Source organism: Hemibagrus wyckioides, linkage group LG07 (genome assembly GCF_019097595.1).
Source record: "Hemibagrus wyckioides isolate EC202008001 linkage group LG07, SWU_Hwy_1.0, whole genome shotgun sequence".
NCBI classification, from domain to species: domain Eukaryota; kingdom Metazoa; phylum Chordata; class Actinopteri; order Siluriformes; family Bagridae; genus Hemibagrus; species Hemibagrus wyckioides.
This window is the reverse complement of record NC_080716.1, coordinates 29,603,983-29,630,925: the sequence shown is the minus strand read 5'-3', so window position 1 is coordinate 29,630,925 and position 26,943 is coordinate 29,603,983. Positions and strand designations below refer to the sequence as shown.

The following is a 26,943-nucleotide window of genomic DNA, read 5'->3' as shown; positions in this document are numbered from 1 at the left end:
TGGATTCTATCCCCGCCTCCACATCACAGAATACTTCACCTGACGTGAATCCAGAGGATATCACAGAATTACAGTCTTTGGTTGCACACCAGGCCAAGGCACTAATGGCCTGCTAGCCATGCTACAGGCTGCTAATTCCTGTTTACCCCAGGCCTTGCATGCTCCGCCAGCGGCTGACCAGTGTAAGAGTTTACTACACCAGTGAAAGGTATTTTTTTCACTCACCAACCAGACACTTACCAAGAGGATTCTACGACAATACATAAATGTCTTCACCAGGAGATCTCTGGATTGGGCTACAGCAGTTTGGGAATCAGACAATCATGTTTGAACTTTGTTCAGCCATTTCTCTAAGCTAGTGCACAAAGTTTCTGAGTATCCTGTGAGAGGAAAAGACATCTCCATGCAATTACTCCAGCTTTGTCAATGGTCTTAATCTGTAGCTGAGTATTTTGTTAAATTATGAACCCTGGCTGTTCAGAGCAGATGGAACAAGGTGGGTCTTAAAGCAGGATCAGGAGATCTCTCTCTCTCTCTCTCTCTCTCAGTATTTCACACTAACCATCCTCCTGGGCAATCTGTACGAGGACTCCAGACAGTCAACTTGTTCTCTTGTGTCACAGAGAACCTACCCCCAAGCCTCTAACAAGGAACACCAACATCGGCTGAGGCTCCAGTTATGTTTCTACTGTGGACACCGTAGGACACCGTTGCCATACCTGTCCAGAAACATCCTCATGGGCTACTAAGGTGAGCCTCAATCCTTGTCCATTTAATCTGATGTTACCAGTTCAGATAAGTAATGCTCAACCCTGATAGATTCCGGTTTGGCAGTTAATATTATTTACTGCCAACTGTTCCAAACCTCCATGTTTTCCTTGCATGCCACATCAATAGAGAACCCTGCTCCTACCCAAGAGGACCATGTTCCCCAGGACCTCCAGGAGGCATCCAACCAGGAGGCTCCCGCCACACAGGCCATGGTACTGGGCCATCAAACTCCGCTTCAATACTACACCCCCCAAAAGCATTATTTACCCTCTCTCTTTCCCAGAAACTTACGTCATGGAGGACTATGTTGAAAAGGCTCTCTCTGCCAGTTTTAAACAACCCTCCACATCTCTGGCTGCAGCAGGATTTTTCTTCGTTCAGAAAAAAGATGGCATAGATGGCATATATGGCAAGAGTGCATATCACCTCATACAGATCTGAGAGGAGAGTGAATGGAAGACGCCATTTATGACCATGTGTGGACACTATGAATACTTAGTTATGCCGTATGGGTTGACTAATGCTCCAGAAGTATTCCAATCACTCATCACAGAAATCTTTAGAGACTTTTTAAATGTGTATGTGATTGCATACATTGACGATATCTTAATCTATTCCAACATTATTAAACAGCACATAACCCATGTCCATAAAGTGTTATCCCATTTACTCAAGCAGCAACTCTTTATAAAAGCTGAGAAGTGTCCCTTCCACCAAACAACAATTACCTTCCTGGGGTACATGATCAGCGAAGAAGGGGTGGAGATGAACAATACCAAGGTCAAAGTTAGAAAATTGGGCACGCTGGAAATTCCTAGTAATCACCGTCCTGCAGAATTTGGAATACATCAAGTATGCAAAATAACCCTCGCCAGCCCCAGTGGGCACTGTTTTTCACAAGATTTAACTTCACGGTAATGTACCAACCCGGAACAAAGAACAGAAAAGCTGATGCCCTTATCAATAAGAGCCAGGAACCTTGTACCTTGCATCTCCTTGTACCGACAAGTCTGAGAATGAGGACTATTCCAAGGCTACACACAACTCCTAGTTCCAGACACCTGGGCATAAACAGGACCACCAGCCTGGTACAAAGCACATTCTGGTGGCCCACACTCTCAGCAGATGTCAGGAAATTTGTGCAAGCATGCACAGTCTGCGCTCAATCCAGAATCTCGGCAGGTCTGCTCAAGCCCCTACCCATAACACAGTGACCCTGGTCACATGTTGCACTGGACCCTGGTCACTGACCTCCCCACTTCCCAGGGCTATACCTCAGTTTTGGTAGAAGTCAACTGATTCTTCAGATCATGCAAGCTGATACTCCTTAAGGGCCTCCACACAGCAATGGAAGTAACTAAAGAACTCGTCAACCATGTATTTTGTGTCTATGGAATACCATTTTGACATTGTGTAAGACAACGGGGTACATTTCACATCAAGGGTGTGGAGAGCCTTCTGCAACAGCTTAAACATCAACATAAGCTTGACATCAGGCTATCATCCACAGTGGGACGGGCAGGCAGAATGCCTTATTCAGGAGCTGGGATGCTGCCTACGGACCCACTGCAGCCAGGAGCAACACAGGTGGAATGAGTTCCTACCATGGGCAAAGTACACACAGAACTCTTTGACACAATCACCCACGGATCTCATGATGTTTTAGTGCATTATGGGCTACCAGTCCCCTCTGTTCCCATGGTCAGGAGATCCATTTGATGTACCGGTGGTAGACGAATGGTTCCAGTGCAGCAGGGAAGTATGGGAGCCCATGTATGACTTCAGACGTCAGTCAGGTGGCAGGAGACACAGGCAAATTGCCACCAATGCTCCCACCTGCAGTACCATCCAGGTCAGCTCATATGGCTATCCACTAAGAATCTGATTAAAGTTACCCTGCAACAAACTGAGCCTAAGGTTCATAGGACTATTTAAAATTATACGCCAGGTAAACCCAGTTTCTTATCACCTCCAGCTACCTCTAACATACTGTATCTCCCCCACATTCCATGCATCCCTCCTTAAACCAGTTCACTCCACAACAGATGCTAATAATGTCACCTCCCCCACCGCCTCCACCTTTGGAAATTGAGGGGTTGGCAAGCTTATTTGGTGCATATCATTCTTGACTCCCGGAGAAGAGGAAGACATCTCCAGTATCTAGTAGACTGGAAGGGCTAATCCCCCAGAGGAAAGGTTTTGGGTGTGGTCGGAGGACATTCTAGATCACTCACTTATAAGGGAGTTCCATCAAACACATCCCAACAGACCCGCACCTAGAAGGAAAGGATGCCCAAGGAGAAGAACACCTGGAGGTGTCCCTAGAGAGGAGGGTTCTGTAGCATCACCATCTGCACCACCATCACCAAACCACCAGAGAGAGCCATTGCCCAAATATTGAGCGGCTCCACCCTCAGAGTCACTTTTGGGTTCACAGACTTTATAAGCCATGCTCACAGTACTTACAGTGCAAAGTATTGTTAATTATTGCTGCATTTCCAAGCCATTGATTATCGTTTGCTTTCCTTGTTATTGACCTTTTTTCCATGTTATTTACCTTGGTGCTTTACTGGTGATGAGTTTGGATATTGTGTTTTGTATTTGTTTACTACTCTGACTGTCTCTGGTATTTACGATTTTGTGCCTGTCTTCTCCGACTATATTTCTCGTCTACCATATTGAATTACTTGCTTATTCTTCTGTGGATTTACTAATGAATATCCACATATGAATTCTAACCCCGCCTCCATGTCAAAGAAGGTCTGAAAATATTTCAAATCTCTCTAGCTAAGTCTGACTTTTTTTAAGGATTTGATTCAGTTTAGATAGTGGTGGTCAAAATGTCTGCGATGCTCCTATGCATAACATCATCATTAAAACAGGGAGGAGGGCTCACACAATTTTTGCAGATAACAGAAGACTTTTAGAAAAAATTGAGAAAAAGCATAGTGGTCTACGCCCGTGCATTGACCACTGGGGCCTAAACTCAATAAGTATAAGTCCTATCTGCCCTGGAACATAGACATATTTCCACATTGTTTCTGGGCTACATCATCAGCTCCCAGGAGATGGAGATTGACCAAAATAAGGTAAATGCAGTCACCCACTGGCCAGAGCCCACTACCATCAAGGAACAGCAGCATTTCCTGTGGTTTGTGATCTTTCAACAAATATTAATTTGGAGCTATACCATTGTCACCACTTCACTGACTTCACTGATAAGGGGGAAACCCAAAAAGCTCCAGGGGAACAAGGCTGTGCAAGGCTGTGTTGACAACCTCAAGGAATGATTCACCACCACCCCTGTGCTGAAACAGCCTGACCTTTAGTAGTCAAGGTTGACATGTCCAACTGCAGGCACCCATCATGGCACCCTGTGTAAACTGTTTCTGTGTGTGTATTTCTCATGCACACTAACCCTGGCAAAAGCAAATTACGATGTGGGAAACAAGGGACTATTGTCTATTAAGGCCACACTGGAGGAGTGGCAGTATTAGCTTGAGAAAGTAGAACACCATTTCATGTCATTGACATCATACATATTTAAAATACATTAAACACACTAGGACACTAAATCCCCATCAAGCCAGATGGGCCTTGTTTTTCACCAGTTTCCAGCTCACTGTCACATTCCACCCAGCCACTGAAACACCAAGGCTGATGCTCTCAAACCTGTACACCATGCTAGCTGCCCCTGCCACTTCTACAAGTCATGCCACCTCATTCCCCTGAAAGGGATGCCCACAGCCAAGAAGACAGCTGAGGTCCTATTCCAACCATAATTAGGATATATGGTCTTCTGGAGGACATTGCTTGGACCAAGAGGCACAGTTTACATCTTTAGTGTGGAGGACCTTCTGTGGTCACCTTAACATTAACATCAGCCTCACCTCTAGCTACCACCCTCAATCATGTGGGCAAGTAGAGCAACTGGTCCACTCTAATCCTAATGTAGCTGGAAACAACACACATGGAGTGAATTCCTCCCATGGACAGAATATGCACAGAACTGACTCATTCACTCTTCCACTGGGCTCACCCCCTCCTTTCAGTGCATCCTGGGTTACCACTCCCCTTTATTTCCATGGTCACAAACACCAAACACATTAATAACTAGAAATATAGCCAACAGGACAGAAATGAATCAGGGATTATTTCCTCAGCAGTGTTACTGAGAACAGACATAAGTCAAGTGAAGAAATAATGAGGCTCATATTTAAATACTGTGAGGGATTTCTACCTCAGTTGATGAGACAGAGACTCATGTGGATGATGCTGATTCTTAGATAAAACCTTATAATTCCAATGCCTCAAATTATCTTCTAATATATCAGATAATGGCAGAGCCAACACAAGGTGAGATTTACAACCTTCTTTCTTATTGTTCACTGTGTTCTTTTAATCAAATTGACCCACAACAATTACACTACAAATTTAATTTAAAACCCAGATGCTACTGAAAAAGAAACAAACATGATGTTGATACTTTTGAAAGAAATTGGTGTCTACTAGACAGGGAAGTGAAAGTCAACATTAAAGAAATGAGGACTCAGTTACTGACAGCTTGAAACCTGAACCCTAAAATATAATGTTAACATATTAAATAAGAACATAATAAAATTAAACATAAGAAAATAAAAACATTCACAGACTCACCTGATACAGTCAGTGTAACAGCATCACTGATCTCTGAGCTCTGAGAGTCTCTCCCATGTCCTCTGCAGGTGTAGGTACCACTGTCAGAGTCATTAACAGACGAGATTTTGAACTCCTGCATTGTGCTGTCTGTGGAGAATCTCTCTCCTCCCTCTGTGAATCTGTAATTATTTTTCTTCCATCTGTATGTCCACTGAGTGTCTCCTCCTCCCTGTATGTCACATCTGAGAGTAACAGTCTCTCCAATGAACACGTGTGTATCAGGGATTATGGACACCACAGCTTTAGGACTCCCTATAAAACATTCTGTTGTTAATAAACCTTACATAAAGTCATTCCCAAGTCTACACTACTAATATCATGTTTAGAGTGAATTCAAATTCAAATTTAATTAGTCACGTACATAATCGTACACAGTATGATATGCAGTGAAATGCTGACACGACTGTTTTGACCCTTGAAAAAGGAAAAGGAAAAGGAATAAGGACAGAAAAAAAAGACAAGGGCAAAATATAAAAATACAAAATATAAGAATACGAATGATACTAAAAATACGAAATATAAAATATAAAAACAACAAGTTCACAGTAGGTAAAAAATAAAACAGAATAAAAATAGAATAAAATATAATAAATATAAATAAAGTAAGCTATGATATATATGCATATAGAATATGTATATTAAATAGAATATATATATATAGGAAGTGTAAAATACAATAACTGTGCAAAATTATATAAAATTATTTAAAGTGAATAGTGTGTAGTGTGCAATAGTGTCCAAGGTGCAGACAGTAGCAGTACAAAATTTTGCAAAATTATATAAAGTGAAGTGTGTAGTCTGCAATAGTGTCCAAGGTGTCCAAGGTGCAGACAGCAGCAGTACGGGGTGGTCACGAAGTGGAATAAGGTGATGAGGTGATGAGAGCAATGGTATTGTCCATCTTTAAAGTGCAAATGTGCATAAGTCCTCTTTGTATGTAAACAGGAGCAGACTGTGCAACATGTATGTTTATGTGTTTGTATTGTGTTCACAGTCTTGAAATGTGCAAATGTACATTTGTGTGTTTATTGTGTGCCACAGTCCTGTAATGTGCAAATGTCGGCTGTGGTCGGTTGGCATTCCAACACGTGTGTAGGAGCATAGTAGGTCTAATCAGTTGAGTCCTATGTGAGGTTCTGATTGAGAGACCGTATAGCCTGCGGGAAGAAGCTTCTCCTCAGTCTCTCAGTGTTGGCCTTCAGGGAGCAGAAGCGCTTCCCTGACCTCAACAGTGAGAAAAGTCCATTGTTGGGGTGGCTGAGGTCCTTCACGATCTTCCTGGCCTTGGTCCAGCACTGCTTGTTGTAGATTGAGTGCAGGTCAGGGAGCTTGGTATGGATGATGCGCTCAGCTAATCGCACCACCCTCTGAAGAACTCATCTGTCCTGCATGGTGCTGTTCGCAAACCAGGTGGGGATGTTTCCCATCAGGATGCTATCTATGGTGCAGGAATAAAAGTTCCTTAGCACCTTAGCAGGCAGTCTAAAGTCTCTCAAGCATCTGAGGTTGAAGAGATGCTATCGGGCCTTCTTCACCACAGTGTTGATGTGGCAGGACCATGACAGTTCCTGCGTGATGTGAACACCAAGGTATCTGAAGCTGTCCACTCTGGGCTGTTGTTGATCACAGGGGTCTGGTAGTTCCTCTCCTGCTTTTTGCTGAAGTCCACTATCAGCTCCTTAGTCTTGCTGACGTTAAAGTGGAGGTTCCTCTGGCACCAGTTCTCCAGAGTCTTAATCTCATCCAGGTAGGCTGTCTCATTGTTGTTGAAGATCAATCCAACCACAATAGTGTCGTCAGCAAACTTGATAATGTTGGTGGAGTTGGTAGTGGCCATGCAGGCATATGTGTACAAAGAGTACAGCAGGGGGCTCAGAACACAACCCTGGGGGGCTCCAGTGCTGAGGGTGAGTGAGGCTTAGACATGTCTGCCCATCCTTACTGCCTGTGGTCTACCAGTTAGGAAATTGGAGATCCACTGACAAAGAGATGGGCTGAGCCCCAGGTGCTCCAGCTTGGTGGTGAGTGTGGAGGGGATTATAGTGTTAAACACTGAACTGTAGTCAACAAACAGCATTCTAACATAATTCCCCTTCCTAGTGTCCAGGTGAGTGAGTGATGTGTGAAGGACGTGGGAAATGGCATCGTCGGTTGAGCGGTTCAGGCAGTAGGCGAATTGTAATAGATCCAGGGTGTCTGGTAGTGAAGCGATGATGAAGTATCTGACCAGCTGCTCAAAGCACTTCATCACTACTGAGGTCATGGCTATAGGGCGGTAGTCGTTGAGGGAAGCAGGATGGGGTTTCTTCGAGACAGGAACAATGATGGACTCTTTGAAGCACGTGGGGGTTGCCGATTGGGTTAAGGAGAGGTTGAATGTGTCTGTGAACACTGGTGCTAGCTGGTCAACGCAGGCTCTGAGGATTTGACCTGAGATTCCGTCTGGTCCTGCTGCTTTCCTGGTGTTCACTCTCCTGAAGGCTCTCCTCATGTCATGCTCAGAGATGATGAACGCATTGGTGTTGGCATTCTCTTCCTGTCTACAGCCATTAGCATTAGCTGTAGCATTAGCTTTAGCGTCGTTAGCTTCAGCCTCGAAGTGAGCGTAGAAGGTGTTCACTTCGTCTGCCAGAGACACTTCCGCATTCATCTTACTGGATGTTGGTGCTTTAAAGTCTGTTCTTGTCCTTTATCCCTGCCACGGGCTCCTAGAGTCACTCTGTTGGAGCTGTGACTCCACTTTCCTCCCGTAGTGTTGCTTCACCTCCTTCACCGCTTTCCACACGTTGTATGACGCAGCCTTGAATGAGGTCATGTCACCCAAAGCAAGTCTCGCATTGTAGGCAGTGGTGTGAGATCTCAGAGCGCCGCGGATGGTCTTATCCACCCATGGCTTCTGACTGGGAAACGTTCTGATGGTGTTTTTCTGCACAGTATCATCTGCTAGTTTCCCGATGAATCTCACAACCGCTTCCGTAAACACATCGATGTCATCAGAGCTGCACCAGAACATGTCCCAGTCTGCATCATCCAGAGCATCCTGTAGGTCCGTCCAACGTGAAACCTCCCTCTGAGCCAGAACTTTCTGCTTGAGCCGTTGTTTATATTTTGGCATGAGGAAGATGGTGGCGTGGTCGGATTTCCCAAACGGTGGGTGAGATTGTGCCTTGTAGCCGTCTTTAACTGTTGTGTAGCAGTGGTCCAGTGTCCTTTCACCCCTGGTGGGGCAGCTGATGTGCTGATAAAAGTTTGGCGCTGTGCGTTTGAGGTTGGCGCTGTTAAAGTCCCCCACCACAATAAGCACAGCCTCCCGGTGCTGAATCTGGTGCTGTGTGAGTGCTTCATACAGCTCGCATAAAGCAGTGTCCATGTCCGCCTGAGGCAGAATATAAATGGCGCTGACTATGACCGGTGTAAACTCCCGAGGAAGGTAAAAAGGATGACATTTGATGGTCAGTAGTTCCAGGTTGGGTGTGCAGGAGCATGTGAGAGGAACAATGCTTGCGCTGTTGCACCAGCTACTGTTCACCATTAAACAGATGCCATTAAACACATAGGTTAACTTAAAAAACAACAACAAAGAAAAAGGGGTTGGAGCAGTCGTGACGGCGGCCAACCTCACTGGCGCCATCTTGGATAGAGTGAGTATGAGTACATGTTTTTGTTACTTCTTTATACTGATACTTGATACTTGATTCTTGATATGTGTAACCTGCTTAATATTAAGAAATCAGGGGCATCGTGGAGCATTTTATTTAGCACTAGTTATGTCAGTTGCTCTCTTGTGCTGCAGTCATTAAACTTTCTGTTTTATATTTAATATATTAAGACATTTAAGCAGCATAAAACTATTTGAGTGTAAAACTATTTATTTAAATCTGATGTTGCAGCCATCCATTGATTAGAAATATAAAAACTGCATTAATAAACAAGGAACAAATTAATAAATTGTACACAACCTTCTCAGCACCAAAAAAAATAAAATCTGCAGACAATATAAAAGATAAACTATATATAAATCACCTTGAGCCTGGGCCACTGGTATAAGTGAAATCAGCACTAAGAACAAAACAGAAACAGAACATGAATATGTAAAATATGGTAATGTGGTAATGAAAACAGCAAATTTTAGACACGTAGAACCCACAAGATTAAATCTTATTTAGGAAATCTGTACCTCTCTAAATAATAAATAGGTTTTAACATTTTAACCTCTAAATAATTAATAGGTTAATTTTCACTTTATTGCACAAAATAACCAAATATGAAGCAGATATTAAACCAAAGTCCTGTGTGTGTGTGTGTGTGTGTGTGTGTGTGTGTGTGTGTGTGTGTGTATGTGTGTGTTGAGCTCTGCATTTCATGATCTGTGATGATATAGCATGCCTAGCAGAGGGCGCTGTTTATGCGTTTATTCTGTTATTTTTACGTTATATTTTATTGTGCTAGTTAAATTTGCATAGCTAGCACAATATTTATTATTGTTTAATTATTATTTTTAAAAAGTATTATACCTCATATTTCATGTTAACTTAAATTTTTAGTTTACTCTTTATTTTATTTAACATTTCTCACTTTTAGTACATTAGAACATTAAAACATTATTTTTGGAATATATGAAAACAGTCAGTTGTTTGTGGGATATCTTAAACAGTGTGTTAGAGTGAAGTGAAGTGAAGTGAAGTGAAGTGAAGCTGATATTCATGAATCATAAAATTATTCCTACTTTACTGTCTGCTGAAACTGTTTTTACTAACAGCTGGGCTATGCAGCAGATTAATAATAAAGTTGTGTGTTATAGGTTTAGTGAAAACATAACTTTTATCATTTGGCTTACTGCAATTTTTGGACTGTAGTTGCATGGTTTTGGTAAAATTCTGGTTCACTTAGGATGATTTATTGTTAGGTTGATTTATTATTATGCATGTAACAATTCAGTCATAACAAGATAAACTACTGGAATGGGGGTTTCTATTAATTTTCCTAGTAAGAGGCTGGATGTTGCAACCTATAGTCAAATACAGCATATCTCAAACAGACACACTTTAAGCAGAAACACATCTCATAATGTACAAAATATGGAACTTTGAGGTGGACAGATGGCTCAGGCTTGCTCATTAGGGATAAATACAAATAAAAGTAAGTCTAATATTAAATCTTGAACATTTTGTTCTATTTTTCTTATATTCTGTAAAGCTGCTTTGAAATGATGTCCATTAAAACTGAATTGATTTGGATAGGCCACAACAGCAGAAGCTCACTCCTGTCAGACAAGAAAAGGAATCCAAGCCCAGAGTAGACACAGGCTCACCCAAACTGACCATTTGTAAACTGGACATCTGATCTAATGCATCTTGATTTTACTGCATGATGCAGGTGGTAGACTCAGAATATGGCATCAACAACTTGAATGCATGCAACCTGCAAATATTTTCATCTTCACACCTCCTCCAATTCTTCACTGCTGAATACACAGCACTGAATTAAAAAGAAGTTAAACCACAACTGCGGACATGTCTCTGTCATCAGGCCTATAAAACTGTCACTGCCCTGTGTGTGTCAGTGTACAAGGCTATTGGGAAGTGTTTATTTCTGCATAATTCTTTGATAGATTTGACACAAATAAGTAAATAAAACAAGATAATAGTTTGAAGTTAGTGTGTATTACAAAGAACTCATTGCACTGAGATGCTTCCAGTACAGACCATAATAGTAACAAAAATGTTACTGTAGATTATAAGATAATTTCTTTGTTTTTCAGTTTGGACAGCTTTCGGTTTAAAAGGGTTCAGTGATGTTTAATTACATTTACAGACATTATCAAGAGTTAAAAAGATAGTTATTGCTTTCACACATCCATCTTCACACACCACCCTCCCTTTTTTCACACATCCGCTTCTTAATAGCTACATTTGCACCAGCGACCTGCTCTCTGCTCTCAGACCTCTAACACTGTCACTGCTCTGTGTGTGTGCAGGACTAATGAGAAGTATTTGTTTCTGCACATTATTACTCTTATTTCTAACATAAAATATAATTGTGGTAATTAGTAAATAATGATTAGGGATTATTTAAGAAAGGCCTGTGCATTAGTTTGGTATTAATATGTATTAAGTGAACTTGCTGTACTGAGTTGTTTCCTGCACAGATCATAAGAGTAACAAAAATGGAAATTATGGTTAATGGTTATAAGGCATTTACTAACAATTTCTATTTAACATTAACATGGTATTGCTAAAACTTTTCTGTATACAGGAAACACCACCAGAAGAAGACCATCAGGTACAAATTCCCACAATACAGACTCATTTACACTCATTAGATAATTTAAACCCTGTGTTTTAAACTTGCTCTACTTGTACTCTTAACAACTTTATACCCCACCACTCACTCTAATGAAGACACAAAGAGAACATTTACTCACAGAGCATCACAGAGAGTGGACTGAGCTCCATCCTGTCCCTCTAATGACTGACTGACTGACAGAGCAGTGGTGTGTGTTAAAGCTTTAGCATTTTACCACTTCCTGTGAGAAAGAGAGAGAGACAGAGAGAGAGAGAGACAGAATGAGAGAGTAAAAGAGACCCACCCACACACCACTATTTTTTTTTCTTCACATTTTATGTTATCATTTGTTCTTTGTTCAGGTTTCATTCCTGACCCTTATAAATGCTTTGGCAATACACTGTACAATTTATCATGCCAGAAAGCTCATTTGAATTCAATTTAGTTGAATTTAGAGAGAGAGAGAGAGAGAGAGAGAGAGAGAGAGAGAGAGAGAGAGAGAGAGAGAGAGTGAACACATGTACACTAATCAGCCACAACATTAAAACCACCTGCCTAATACTGTGTATGTCCCCTTGTGCCACCAGAACAGCCCTGACCCCTCAAGGCATGGCATAATGTCATAGCATAATGTTTATATTGCTGTTATAGTGTACCTAAGCTAATTTAATTTAAATTTAATTTAATTTAAGCTATTTTTTTTAAAATCATTTATATTAAAGAATAACACACCGAGTAACAGTGTTGTAAATAGGCAAAATATCACACACACACACACACACCAGTCTATAGAGATCACACAAACAAAAAGAAAGCCTTGTTGGTGAGAGAGGTCAGAGGAGAATGGTCAGACTGCTTGGAGCTGACAGGAAGGCTACAGTAACTCAGTATGTGGTGGTCAGTGATTGAAAAGTGAAACTAAAATGTCTTTGACTCCCTCTAGTGGTAACTGCTGTATGGTTTTAATCCTGACTAGTAAGGGGTGGATTCTTCAATACATCCAACCAATGATTTGCTCCTTCACATCCTGCACGATAATGCAGTCTTTAAAAAGCAGGAACAATCTGCTGAAGCAGTCATATGTTTTACACATGTAACCAGATGTACACAGGGAAGAATACACCAGAACACAAGTGTTTCTCTTTAGCTGGGTTTTAACCTGACTGCTGTTTTTGGAAATTGACAGTGGTCGATGGGAGCAAAATAAAAAATAAAAAAAAAGACTTTAATTAAATCTTGTTTAACTAAAAATTGTGAAGTTAATTACAGTCCAACTGTATAAAAAACAAATGACTCAAAACGGAAATAAAAAGCAACGACTACTGGAATACAGCAGTGCCTAAAGTACAAAGAAGAATAAAAAGCATAACGCACCCAATGGAATTTGAAATACTCCTCCTAGGGAATTGATACAACCCAGGCTAATATGATCTCAAGTCATTGATACAACCGCCACCAAACCCAGGCTAATATGATCTCAAGACATTGATACAACCACCACCAAACCCAGGCTAATATGATCTCAAGACATTGATACAATCACCACCAAACCCAGGCTAATATGATCTCAAGACATTGATACAACCGCCACCAAACCCAGGCTAATATGATCTCAAGACATTGATACAATCACCACCAAACCCAGGCTAATATGATCTCAAGACATTGATACAATCACCACCAAACCCAGGCTAATATGATCTCAAGACATTGATACAATCACCACCAAACCCAGTCTAATATGATCTCAAGACATTGATACAGTCACCACCAAACCCAGTCTAATATGATCTCAAGACATTGATACAGTCACCACCAAACCCAGGCTAATATGATCTCAAGACATTGATACAGTCACCACCAAACCCAGTCTAATATGATCTCAAGACATTGATACAATCACCACCAAACCCAGTCTAATATGATCTCAAGACATTGATAATGCAAAATTGCGAAGGGATTTTTGATTTCTCAAACGGTTCAGCCATGAGAAGCCCTTAAATTTATGGCGAATTAAACGAAACAGGAAGTGGCTTATAACTTCTGTGTACATTAAGTGATCTACATGAAACCTCAGGATTATGTTAAGCATTGAATGCTGATCACACTGATATGACAACTGTGAGTCTCGGTCATAGCGCCACCAACTGGCAGCAGGAAGTGTGTCACTTTCTGAAATCTCTAATATTTTCTCCCTTACTTTCACCTGATTTGGTTCAAAATCAGTCAGGTTAATGACAAGACATGGCTGATGTGAAACTGTGAAGGAATATTTGATACCTTGAATCGTGTTACTATGGCGATGATTTACATGAGAACATAATAGAAGAAAATGAATCTTCTCATGTCTTACGAGTGGAAAGGCCTAATGTTCCAAAATATTTCACATAGAGAGTGTAAATGTTTAAGAGAAAGTCCAGTGTGGCTGGTCCCCGGATGTGGCACAGGGCTGTCACAGCGCCCCCTGGAACTTTGTCAGAAATATAGCTGCACAGCTCATATACACTTAGACGTATATGCATGAGAGCCGGTATACATTTAGGTCTCATTGAGCTAAATGACGTTCATCCACCTGTCATGGGATCTGCTTAACAGGAAGTCAGTTATTTTGGGATGTTTGAAAAACGCACCCAATGGAATTTGATATACTCCTCTTAGGGGATTTGTATGATTTTGACCAAACAGGGTCCAATATGATCTGAAGACATTGAGGATCTAAAGTTAATAAGGGATTTTTGATATCTCGAACGGTTCAGCCGTGAGGAGCCCTTAAACTTATAGTGAATAAAAGGAAACAGGAAGTGGCTAATAACTTCGGTGTATATTGTGTCATGTACATCAAACCTCAAATTTATGTTAAGAGAGGAAAGCTGATCACATGGACATGACTACTGTGAGTGTCACTCATAGTGCCACCAACTGGCAGCAGGAAGTGTGCCACTTTTAGAAATCTCTAATCTTTTCCCTTACTTTCACCTGATTTGGTTGAAAATCAGTCAGAATAATGTCAGGACATGGCTGATGTGAAATTGTGAAGGAATTTATGATATTTTGAATGATGTTGCTATTGTGAGGACATGAAAAAAATTAATGTTCTTATATCTTAACAGTGGAAAGCCCTAATGTTTTAAAAATTTTTAGATAGAAAGAACAACTGGTTATTCAAAGTAATTCTGCTTAGTTTCATGATTTTGTGACACTCTAACGGCTCACAATACATTTTTACATTTATAAGACCATTGACTGGACATGGTTTTGGCCTGACTCCTGCAGTACTAGACTATGTCCACTAGAGGCTCTTTCCCCTTTATTTTAATTTCTTTACAATATGGCTTCATTTTCACAATTCATATATACAGCGTCAACCAAAAATGTATATACACTTCAGGAAAAGAAAAAGTAGACATTTTTTCCTGGGTGACTCTCTCTATATATAAAATGATATAGAAATATAGTTTAAAGGGAGAGTCATTGTCCCTTTGGACATCACTGGACATTGCTATGATCTGTTTCATTACACCCAAACTGTCACTTTTGTCCTTATATAGTTTAGATGAAGAGTTAGTTTTCTTGTTGCCATCAGTGGACATTGCTGTGATCACTTTCAGTACACCCAAATTGTCACTCTTGTCCTTTTGATATTTCCCCTTTTAATGCATGTACCCACTGTGCAAAAGCCTGACAAAAGTCTTGTCGCCTATCCAAGTTGTAGGAACAACAAATAATAACTTGACTTCTAGTTGATCTTTTGGAATCAGAAGTGGCTTATATGAAAGGCAAAGGCCTCTTAGATTACACTTTCCACTGCACCATGACTTTATGTTCTGTACTGTACATTATTTCTGTTAAGTGACAAGACTTTTGTCTAAGTAAAGTCTGGCCTTTCTGTACTAATTAAATAATTAAAAATCACGGCATGATAAGATTTTATTTTGGTAAAATAAATGTAATCTCGAGGCCTTTGCCTTTCATATAAGCCAATTCTGATTCCAAAAGATCAACTAGAAGTCAAGTTATTACTTGTTGTTCCCACAACTTGTATAGGCGACAAGACTTTTGTCAGGGTGTGTAGTTCAATTAAAAGAGCACCGATGTTTCTAAAAAAGGGGCAGTTCACCCAAAAATGAACATTCTGTCATCACTGACTCACCCTCATGTCTTTCCAAACCCTTAAGACTTTCGTTCATCTTTGGATCACAAATTAAGTTATTTTTAATGATATCTGCAAGATTTATGTCCCTCTGTTGAAAGTTTATTCCCCCAAAATTCTGATGCTTCAGAATATTTGTAAAGAGATCAAAAATGAATCAGAATGAATCCAGCAGTTTAATCCAAGTCTTCTGAAAAGTCATTATGACTTTATATGATGAACAGATCTAATTTAGGCTTTTATTTTTACTGTTAATGTTGATGTTCAACATTTTACAAAAGCCTGAAAATTTTGATTGAATGTGTCAGATAATAAAGATGATAATAAAGTATTTGATATACAGAACCTTTACAGCATTTTGATTTCTGATTTTTAAAAATTTCACCATTTTCATGTTTTTTCTTTATAGACTCTTACATTTAGACATTTACCAAAGTAAAATCCTGACGTTACTTTTATCACTTATATATGTTATATGTAACATATAAAAAATATGTTTGGGATAGCACCAGAATGTAAAAATCACAGGTAAATTAAAAATAAGTTAAGCACAAAACTGTTTGAATATAAATAATTATACTGTCCAGGTAAGATGCCTCAAAACACATACACACACACACACACACCCATGTGGGGCCAGTCCAGTACCCACTGATAAACTTATAATGGGCCCTTGTATATACCACATGGGCTTCACAAAGTCAGAATATATGTGGGATTCATATGGGCTAATTTAGATGGGGCCCACATGGAACCCACGGACAAACCCATCTGGGACCCATGTTTCAAGCCCATATGGGGCCCACATGGGCTCCACCTTGTTGCTGTTGGCTGGGATCCAACCAGTGATTTGCTCCTTCACATCCTGCATGCTAATGCAGTCTTTAAAAAGCAGGAAAAATCTGCATCAACAATACATATCAGATGAATAGACAGGTGTGTACTCACATTAATACACAAACACATTACACAGAACATTAATAATGACCATAGACGATCATTTACAGTCCTGTCTTCCTGTGCGCTACACTGAAACTGGAACGTATGGAAACAACATTAGTTCCTATGACAGGCTTTCTGACAGTTTTAATGTGTATGTTTGTATAAGGCTAGAGTTTTAACTTCACCATATTGATGTGCTGAAATGTGTTATATTCACCTGCTCTCAGTGTGTGTCTCGTCCCTGCAGCAGATTATAACTTTTTATTATAATAGGAACAATCAAATGACCTCCATTTATTGACCTCCACCTTTCTGCTACACCTGTACAGGTGTGTTAACTCTCACAGATGTTTTGTGTGTGTTTTTGATGGTTTTACGATTTAGCTCGTGGATTACTAATAGCTTAATGGCAGATTTATCTTTTTATACAGTTTACATAATTTCACTATTTTAATACATATAGTACTATTCCTGATGTAAGTGGGAAAGGGTAAAAAGTGTTTTTAATCCCCACACACATGAAAATTTCTTCTTTTTTTATTACACCCCAATAAGGCATATGTAAATAAGTTACATGTTAAATGTACCTGTTAAGTTCCTCCATAAATGTGCACAGCGCCCTCTATCTGTTGAATGATGGTATATTGGAGTGAAATCCGGGGTTTCTCACAGCAGGTTTAATGGGACATGCTGTGGGTAAGCTGTGTGCTTTGAGTGGTTCAGAGATTTATCAGGAAAAGTGAATAAAACACAAAAGTTACTTTTCTGCTATCAAGTATTTCTGTAATGAACATGTTATGGTTACGTGATCTACTAATGATTGTGTGTGCAGACACAAACCCTACAAGTGTTTATAATAAACCTCAGAATGATCAGGACAAATAATAAAAAAAACACCTACTACCCCTATAAGTTTCTTTAAACTACTTGTTGTTTGTTGTTTACTTCTAAGCCATGCGTTTATAGTGTGCTGGAAATGAATGATTATAGAAATAAATGCAATGTAGAATCGATTCCTTTGTCTGAGAGGAAACAGGACAAATAGTTTATAGTTTAGACAGAGATTAAATCAGTTATCAGTCATAAGTCAGTATCAGGAAGGAGATAAATCCTATATACAGCTGTGCTTTTCTGAAATAATATCTGATGGATATATTGAAGTTTAATAATCACTTAATATTCATTTAAATCAGATGACACTTTATGTTCAAATCTGATTTATGTTGATGTTTGGAATAATAAATAAATGTTCTCTCTTCTTTACTTTAAACATCAATAGTAACACACTGTAAACACAGTTCCAGACATCCACCGATCTCTCTATTACAAAGACATGTCTCAGGTTTTCTGTATCTATAGACCAGCAGGTGGAAAAGGAATATTTTATCAAACTTATTTAAATAGCTGAGATCTTAATGTTGTCCCGCACACAGCCGCTAGATGGCGCCGGGAGCTCGTGCAGTGCTGCCGGAAGTGACACGCGCATGAAAGCAACGTATTTATAAAGGCAGTATTTTCACACTTTGTTTAATAATTGTTTATGGACATTTCACGATTTCTGTATTTTATACAGTCCATAATACATCTGGGACTATTTATACATTTGGGACTCCACAGAAGACTCAATGTGGTTTTTCAGCAGTCTTAACTTACCCTAACCCTAACCTTGAATTATTTCTAAATTAGTGGATTCCTGGTTTAATCACAGCAAACCCTTCTGAGTAATTAAGATTAGCCAAGGTCTAAGAGCATTAGAGTAAATTCATCATGTACATTTGCTCCTCTTTATTGATTTTTTTTTTTTTTGTGAGCTACATGACTTAGACTAAATAGAAACATTATAATAAAAATGCAATCAAGAAGTACAAGAAGGAGCAGAATCTCCCCCAAATCCACTCAAGATTTTCCCTGTAAACTGCAAGGACAATAATAAGTTAAGATAAAAACTTTTCTTTGTACCATATATGGAAATGTGGGCGTGTCTTTAAATCCATATATTGATAGTTAGAATAATGTTCTTCCAGCTCATGTACACAGATTTATTTTCAGAGATTTTGTGAATGCATAATATCTGTATTCCATTTCCAATGCTTTATTAAAATAGGTATTGTGCATGCATAAAACTTTAATACACACATTATTTAAGCTACAAACAAAGTCATATCAGGACATTTATGAACACAGTGAGATGAGTTACAAAGCATCAGGTCATTTGTAAAGACAAAAATATGAACAATAAAAATGTTTATAATATAGAAAGAGAAAATTTTCAAAAGCAACAGAAGGTGTTTGTGTGTGTGTGTGTGTGTGTGTGTGTGTACAAGCAGAACAACAGATCATATGACATCATCACTGATCCAGGACTGCATATTGCAGAGCCAAAAAAAGTAAATAATTCTTCATCTCAGTTAACTTTACTTTCATCTTAATTCGTTCATCAGTGAAGTTTTGTACATCAACAAGATTAACTTACTTTCTGTTAGAAAACAGTGACGGCCTTACAGACTTCACTCACGTTTCCAAAAACCAACCAAAAGCACTGAAGTGTAAGTATATGAGTAAAAGAAAAATAATCATTTTTATTAAAATATGTAAATGAGCCACAAACATAAATTAATGTACTTTCAGTGGAATTAGTTTATGAGTAACAGAAAAATCTGTATTTTAGACTCTCGTTTCTGACCTTATTTTTCTTGTATTTGTATAGCATGTATCCAGTTAAAAGTGCATTAATAAAATTATATTTATTAAGAATTATATGCATTATAATGCTTATATATAATTAAATGCTTTAAAATATGCAAATGTGCCACATGTATATATACAGAATGAGTATAAAAAGAATAAAAAAGTTATTAAGTAAAAAATTAATAAAAATATTCCTGCATACAGAAAGGGGATGAGTAGACTCTACTGCTGTGTACAGGAAGGGGATGAGTAGACTCTACTGCTGTGTACAGGAAGGGGATGAGTAGACTCTACTGCTGTGTTCAGGAAGGGGATGAGTAGACTCTACTGCTGTGTACAGGAAGGGGATGAGTAGACTCTACTGCTGTGTACAGGAAGGGGAAGAGTAGACTCTACTGCTGTGTACAGGAAGGGGATGAGTAGACTCTACTGCTGTGTACAGGAAGGGGAAGAGTAGACTCTACTGCTGTGTACAGGAAGGGGAGGAGTGGACTCTAGTGCTGTGTACAGGAAGGGGATGAGTAGACTCTACTGCTGTGTACAGGAAGGGGATGAGTAGACTGTACTTTCTGAGGAAGATCAGATGCTTTAATGTTTGCAGTAAGATGTTGGAGATCTTCTACCAGTCTGATGTTGTGAGTGCTGTCTTCTTTGCAGCATTATGCTGGGGAGGCAGCATTAGAGCCGGAGAAGCAAGGAAGCTGAACACACTGATAAAGAAGACTGGCTCTGTACTGGGATGCTCCCTCAACTGTTTTGATTTGATCGTGGAAAAGAAAACACTAAACAAACTAATGTCCATCCTGGACAATGCATCACATCCCCTCCATGACTTATTGGTCAAACAGCTGCAGCAAGGACCGGTACAGGAGAATAGTTCATCACTGTACCAGGATGTTATTGTGTCTGTTCCTTAAATAAGTGCATTGGGCTTCTGTTGGTGGGATTCTGTTTACTGCACTGCTGCTAATCACTATATAATTACACTGATGCAGATTATTACACTGATTGTGGATGATCATATCTACTGTGCTGCATATCTGTTGTTGCAACTAACACTGGTGTATACAGTTATATTTATTTTATTTTTATTAATATTTATAATATTACAGATTACATTATTATATTACTCTTGACGATTTCATATAGCATATGCTATTCTTTTGCTGCAGCTTTAATGTATGAATTTTCCATTGAGATTTTTAAAGCTATCTATCTATCTATCTATCTATCTATCTATCTATCTATCTATCTATCTATCTATCTATCTATCTATCTATCTATCTATAGGTTTCCCTTCTATCTGTCTGATAACTGTAGCTTCATCAGAACAGACACATGGCTCACTGCAGAGAGAAAGAAAGAGACAATAAATCCATTTCTCCTGATATTTCCTGTTACTATTCATGTCAGTAATTTATATGTTCATAGTTAACTATGTCATAACTGTTCATGTAGACTGAAATGATGGAAAGTTATCTAGACAGCTTCCAAAACAAACATAGATGAACTCTTACAGATTCTGTGACAATATCTCCCTAATGCAGCTTTACAAATCTTCCTTACTTCATGGTGTTTGGTTTGTCTTTTAATATTTATGCTGTAAATGTCATGAGTCTTACCTCCATGTTGTGCTTCACTGCTGAATAGACAGTATCATCAGCCACACTGGCCTTTTCTAGTGGAAATCAGATATCATGAATTAATCTCCTGAATTATTACAGTCATTTAAATTATTACAAAGAATATGATCTAGATATTAAATCATACACAGTTATAATACTTTAGACTAGAGCAGTGTTTAATTCTGGATTCTGATTGGTCAGAAGGTGTTGATTAATTTTCTATAACAGCAGCTCTGACAGTAATGCAGCTGAAAATCAGGTTTATATTAATGCGCTTGTTCTAATAGCTTATAATTTCTTTAGGGGGATGTGTTGATATTATTCAATAAACATGTAATATGGACTTTTGTGTAAGAAGTTTATTTAACATTTATAGAATGAGTCTCCAGTGTGAGCACTGTGTTACATTCAGGACATTTTCTGACATGGGACAATCTTCAAGACAGAGGACTTTATGCTCGGTAACAGGACAGACAGCAGATTTTGTCTTATTCACTTCAGGAGGCTGGTAAGGGAATGACTGTTTATACTGTACATGCTGTAATATTAAACAGGAAGCTGCTGTTTTAAACCACTTTGGGATGTGCTGTAATGGGACGTTATTATAAAACATGACAAAACATCATTTTGCTCTACCTTTTATTCTCTTTGCTTTTTTCTTTGGTTTTATTTGGATCTCAGCATAAGTCACATCAGCATCAGCTCCTGCAGAAGCTAAAAAACAAAACTAGTCAATGATCTTTAGCTTTTTTATACATCAGTCATAAATCAACTTCAGTCATTATCAGTCTCTAGATTATGACCTCAGATGCGTGGATGCAAGAAATTATGTGCTGAAGACTTCGTGTTATTTGCTGACTTTATTTATTAATATATTCAATGTTGAATCATTAAAAATACTCTACCATTGTTCCTGTTTGTCTTCTTTTTCTTTTTCACCTGTGTGTAAGTGGCTTTATTGTTCTCAGCTGCAGCTTCACCTGAACACAGTGCAGTGTGTTAATCTCTACAAGACACTTCTGTACTTTACTGTATAGAGTTAATCTATAGTTAAATCTCCTAATGCAAGAGGAAATGTCTGAAACAAAATAAAGCTACCTGTCACTCATTATATACTACATAACATAAAGCAGTTATCTGACCTTTTTTTCTTTTGTTGGACAACAGCAGGATCAATAAGATCAGTAAAGCGATGAACAAAAATCCCAAACTCCCAGCCAGTACTAATATAACAACATTGAATGTTCCACTGGAACTAGGACCTGAGATTAAAGAGAAAAAAGAGCAGAATTTCAGCAATTAAACATAAAATATTTGTTATTAAAAACAAAATCGAATAAAAATTATTTATTAAAAAGGTTTCTCACATTTGACTGAGAGTTGTTGGACAGACTGCCAACCCATCACAGGGCACACACACACACTATGGGCAATTTAGAGACTCCAATCAGCCTAGAAGCATGCCATTGGACTGTGGGAGGAAACCCACCAAGCACGGGGAGAACATGCAAAATCCACACACACAGTGAGGGGGAGTGAGACTCGAACCCCAGACACTGGAGGTGTGAGACGAACATGCTAACCACTAAGCCACCTCATGAGAAAATATTCAACTGAATTATGGATGCATCAGTACAGATATATATGAATATTGACTACTGAATAGATTCCATGCTCATTTACTGGTACTAGTAAAACTAATGTCTACTACTAACATACAGTATCTCACAAAAGATCTCACACTTTTCATGTGACAACACTGAAGAAATGACACTCTGCTCCAATGTAAAGTAGTGAGTGTCCAGCCTGTATAACAGTGTAAATTTACTGTCCCCTCAAAATAACTCAACACACAGCCATTAATGTCTAAACTGTTGGCAACTAAAGTGACTACACCCCTAAGTGGAAACGTCCAAAATGGGTCCAATTAGCCATTTACCCTCCCTGGTGTCATGTGACTCGTTAGTGTTACAAGGTCTCAGGTGTGAATGGGGAGCAGGTGTGTTAAATTTGGTGTTATCGCTCTCACACCCTCTCATACTGGTCACTGGAAGTTCAACATGGCACCTCATGGCAAAGAACTCTCTGAGGATCTGAAAAAAAGAATTATTGCTCTACATAAAGATGGCCTAGGCTATAAGAAGATTGCCAAGACCCTGAAACTGAGCTTCAGCATGGTGGGCAATACAGTGGTTTTACAGGACAGGTTCCACTCAGAACAGGCCTCGCCATGGTCCACCAAAGAAGTTGAGTGCACGTGCTCAGTGTCATTTCCAGAGGTTGTCTTTGGGAAATAGATGTATGAGTGCTGTCAGCATTGCTGCACAGGTTGAAGGGATGGGGGATCAGCCTGTCAGTGCTCAGACCATACACCGCACACTGCATCAAATTGGTCTGCATGGCTGTCTCCCAGAAGGAAGCCTCTACTAAAGATGATGCTCAACAAAGCATAGAAAGCTTGCATACAGTTTGCTGAAGATAAGCAGACTAAGGACACGGATTACTGGAACCATGTCCTGTGGTCCGATGAGACCAAGATAAACTTATTTGGTTCAGATGGTGTCAAGTGTGTGTGGCGGCAACCAGGTGAGGAGTACAAAGACAAGTGTGTGATGTCATCATGCAGGAGTGGAAGAGGACTCCAGTGGCAACCTGTGAAGCTCTGGTGAACTCCATGCCTAAGAGGGTTAATGCAGTGCTGGAAAATAATGGTGGCCACACAAAATATTGATACTTTGGACCCAGTTTGGACATTTCCACTTAGGGGTGTAGTCACTTTTGTTGCCAACGGTTTAGACATTAATGGCTGTGTGTTGAGTTATTTTGAGGGGACAGCAAATTTACACTGTTATAAAGGCTGTACACTCACTACTTTACACTGGAGCAGAGGGTCATTTCTTCAGTGTTGTCACTTGAAAAGATTACTAAAATATTTACAAAAATGTGAGGGGTGTACTAATTTTTGTGAGATACTGTACATGTATTCAATCCTAAGAACATTTTCCTTTTCCTTTAACATTAAACACACTACATGAAGACTCACCATGCACTGTGATGTGGACAGGATTACTGTTTTCTCCAGATTCAGACTCACACCAGTAAACTCCAGTGTAGGATGTGGAGAGGAAGCTGATGTTACATGTAGATCCTGTAACTGATCCCCAGTGTGAACAATCTAACACTCTCTCACTGTGTGTGTATCGTCTCACTGTCCATCCAGTAGAGTTACTCTGGTCCTCACAGCTCAGTGAGAGAGAGTCATTAGTAAAGTGTTGAGTTCTGCTGGGATTGATGATCAGAGAGACTGGAGGAGATTCACCTTAAACACAGAAAAGAGCCATGTTAATAAAAATGAATCATTCAAAATAATGAGCAGAACACAAGGAAATAACTGTAAAGTGATATTTATTTTGCAGCAAAAATCTCTGGTATTTTACAGGATTGTACTGTAAATGATTAGTCAGTTAGATCAGTCAAATGAGACTGTACTGGATTATGATTTATTTTATACTATAAATATATGTTCAGGTATTTTGCTTGCAGAATTAACAGGGTGTCACAGCATGTAACATTATGGCCCTGAATTGATCAGAGATGACAAACATGGACCACAGACTCCAACTTCCAGCAACCATCAGCACTCCCACGTCCTCAGTCACCAGATTTCTCAGTTTGTGTACCTGTTGTGTTTGTTTCTCATCCTTTTTATGTCCCTTGGTTTTAGTTGCTCGTTGTGAGGTATATGCTCTGCTAAGCTGTGCTTATTGAACAATATTTTTCTGATTTTTGACTGTGTTTACTTCTGATATTCCTGAATTGCTTCTGAAGTACCCTTGCATGTGTGACTGTTTTTGCGTACTGTTTGGGTTATCTGCGGTGTCTGTGTGCATGTTACAATACTGTGTGCGTGTTCATAATTTTGTGACTGTTACAGATCTTTTACATATCGCTGTTTTTTTTCTGTGACTGGGGGTACACTTGTTCCTGTGCCTATTATTTTGTGACTGTTTTGGTTCTCATTTCCTGTGACTTGTTCTTAAAAACTCCATGTGTGTGGATCCAACCTTGAGTCAGCAGGAAATATGAGCAAATATTTTATAATACATTTCATCTATTACAATTATCTGCTTCTAGTACTAGAGTTTATTTAAAAAAAAAACCTGTAAAATATACAGTAAATATCAGAGTTATTATAAGCTATTGCTGTATCTGTATTTTAAACCTGAAGTTTCCATATTCTTGCATTGTTGGCAAGCATGGAAAAAAAAGAAAAAGAAAAAAATCTCAGAACAGTGCACCTCCTATTCATATCTCTTTAGAAAACATTTTCTGGAGACACTCCATGTACATGGTTACATCCACAATGTTTACCTGCTCTGACTTATAAAATAAAATCCCTCTATACAAAGATCCTCAACTATCTCCTGAGTCCTTTGTGTTATCCAGGATACTTACCCAATGACAAGGAGTGGAGACATCACAAAATTACAGGGGATCACAAGGAAAATCATGACAATAATCCTCTACCAGCACTAAGGACTCTTTATCAACCCTTATACACATTGATAAATAAATGCTGCATTAATATTATGTTACAGTCACACTTTTCTATTCTACACTTCAACACAACAGTTAATTTTCCTCACCAGTGATCCATAGTGGCTGTGGATTGCTGTACTGTGAGTGAAGGGCTGGTTCTCCTCTCTCTCCTCTGCACATATAAACTCCTGTGTGATTAAGAGCAGCAGGACTGAGAGTGTATTTGCCTCCAGATCCTCTGCTGCTGTCTGAGAGGAGCTCCACATACACGCTATAGCCACCATTATTATTTATTCCAGTTAAGCCGTCTCTGTAGGGAACAACTGTGTACCAGCTGAATGTCCAGTCTGTAGAGGAGTCTGTAACCTCACAGCTTAGAGTCACTGAGTCTCCTTCAGTCAGCCAGCTCTGTGGAGATACACTCAGTACTGCCGGTGGTCTCTCTGTTACACAGAAAATACAAAATATTTATTTTCTAGAATTATTTAATTCACAATATAAAGCTTTTCATTAATGTCTAACTGACTCTAATTTTCATGTGTCTCCAGAAATCCTCACACACTCACCTGATACAGTCAGTGTAACTATCATCTGTCAGCAGTCATGATATCTTACAGAAACATTTTACAATTTTATACAGCCCTGTATCACTACCAAAGACTAACTAAGAACTGACTAATAGTTACAAATACTAATTATGCTGAGTTACTGTACTTTCTATCCATTTATTGTTACATTTATTGTTGAGGAATGTCTGCAAAAGCAGTTCTTGTTCTCACTTACATTATAGCAGCTATAAACAGTCATATCATCAACAACCTATTTTTCTCACTCCTTTAATGCATAAATATATTTGTTGTTTGTTTTTGTTTATTAAATAAAATGTTTTTAAAATGTTGCAGTGGATGTCACCAGCCACAAAAGATAAATACTTTGAAATATATGTGTTTTACGATTAATGTGAACATAACAAAAACAGGAAATAACTATATATTATAAAGCAATATTTACAATTATTACAATATAATTAAGCAATATTATAACACCTCTAACAAACGTAATCAAAGGAGAGAAAAAAGTCATGACATACCTCTCACTGTAATATTGACAGGATCACTGAACTCTGTGAAGTAGTAGTAGTTGTTGTTTATCCTGTTTGCCCGACACCGGTACTCTGTTTCTCCTGCATTATCGACTGTCACTTTAAGTGTGTTCTCTTGTTCACTGCTCAGATTCTGTAACTGA

At 39.0% G+C, this 26,943-nt stretch overlaps 1 protein-coding gene across 1 annotated transcript in view; it reads right to left on the bottom strand.

Annotated features, from left to right (window-relative positions):
• The window catches only part of LOC131356298 (Fc receptor-like protein 5), a 42,248-nt gene extending 30,324 nt beyond the window's left edge, over positions 1–11,924 (bottom strand). Inside the window, exons 1-3 of the mRNA XM_058395199.1 lie at positions 11,894–11,924; positions 9,493–9,528; positions 5,428–5,721 (exon numbers count right to left, since the gene is read on the bottom strand). Of these exons, the coding sequence (XP_058251182.1) occupies positions 5,428–5,721; positions 9,493–9,528; positions 11,894–11,924 (361 nt within the window). The remainder of the gene's footprint in view (positions 1–5,427; positions 5,722–9,492; positions 9,529–11,893) is intronic.
• Between the last annotated feature and the right edge of the window lie 15,019 nt (positions 11,925–26,943).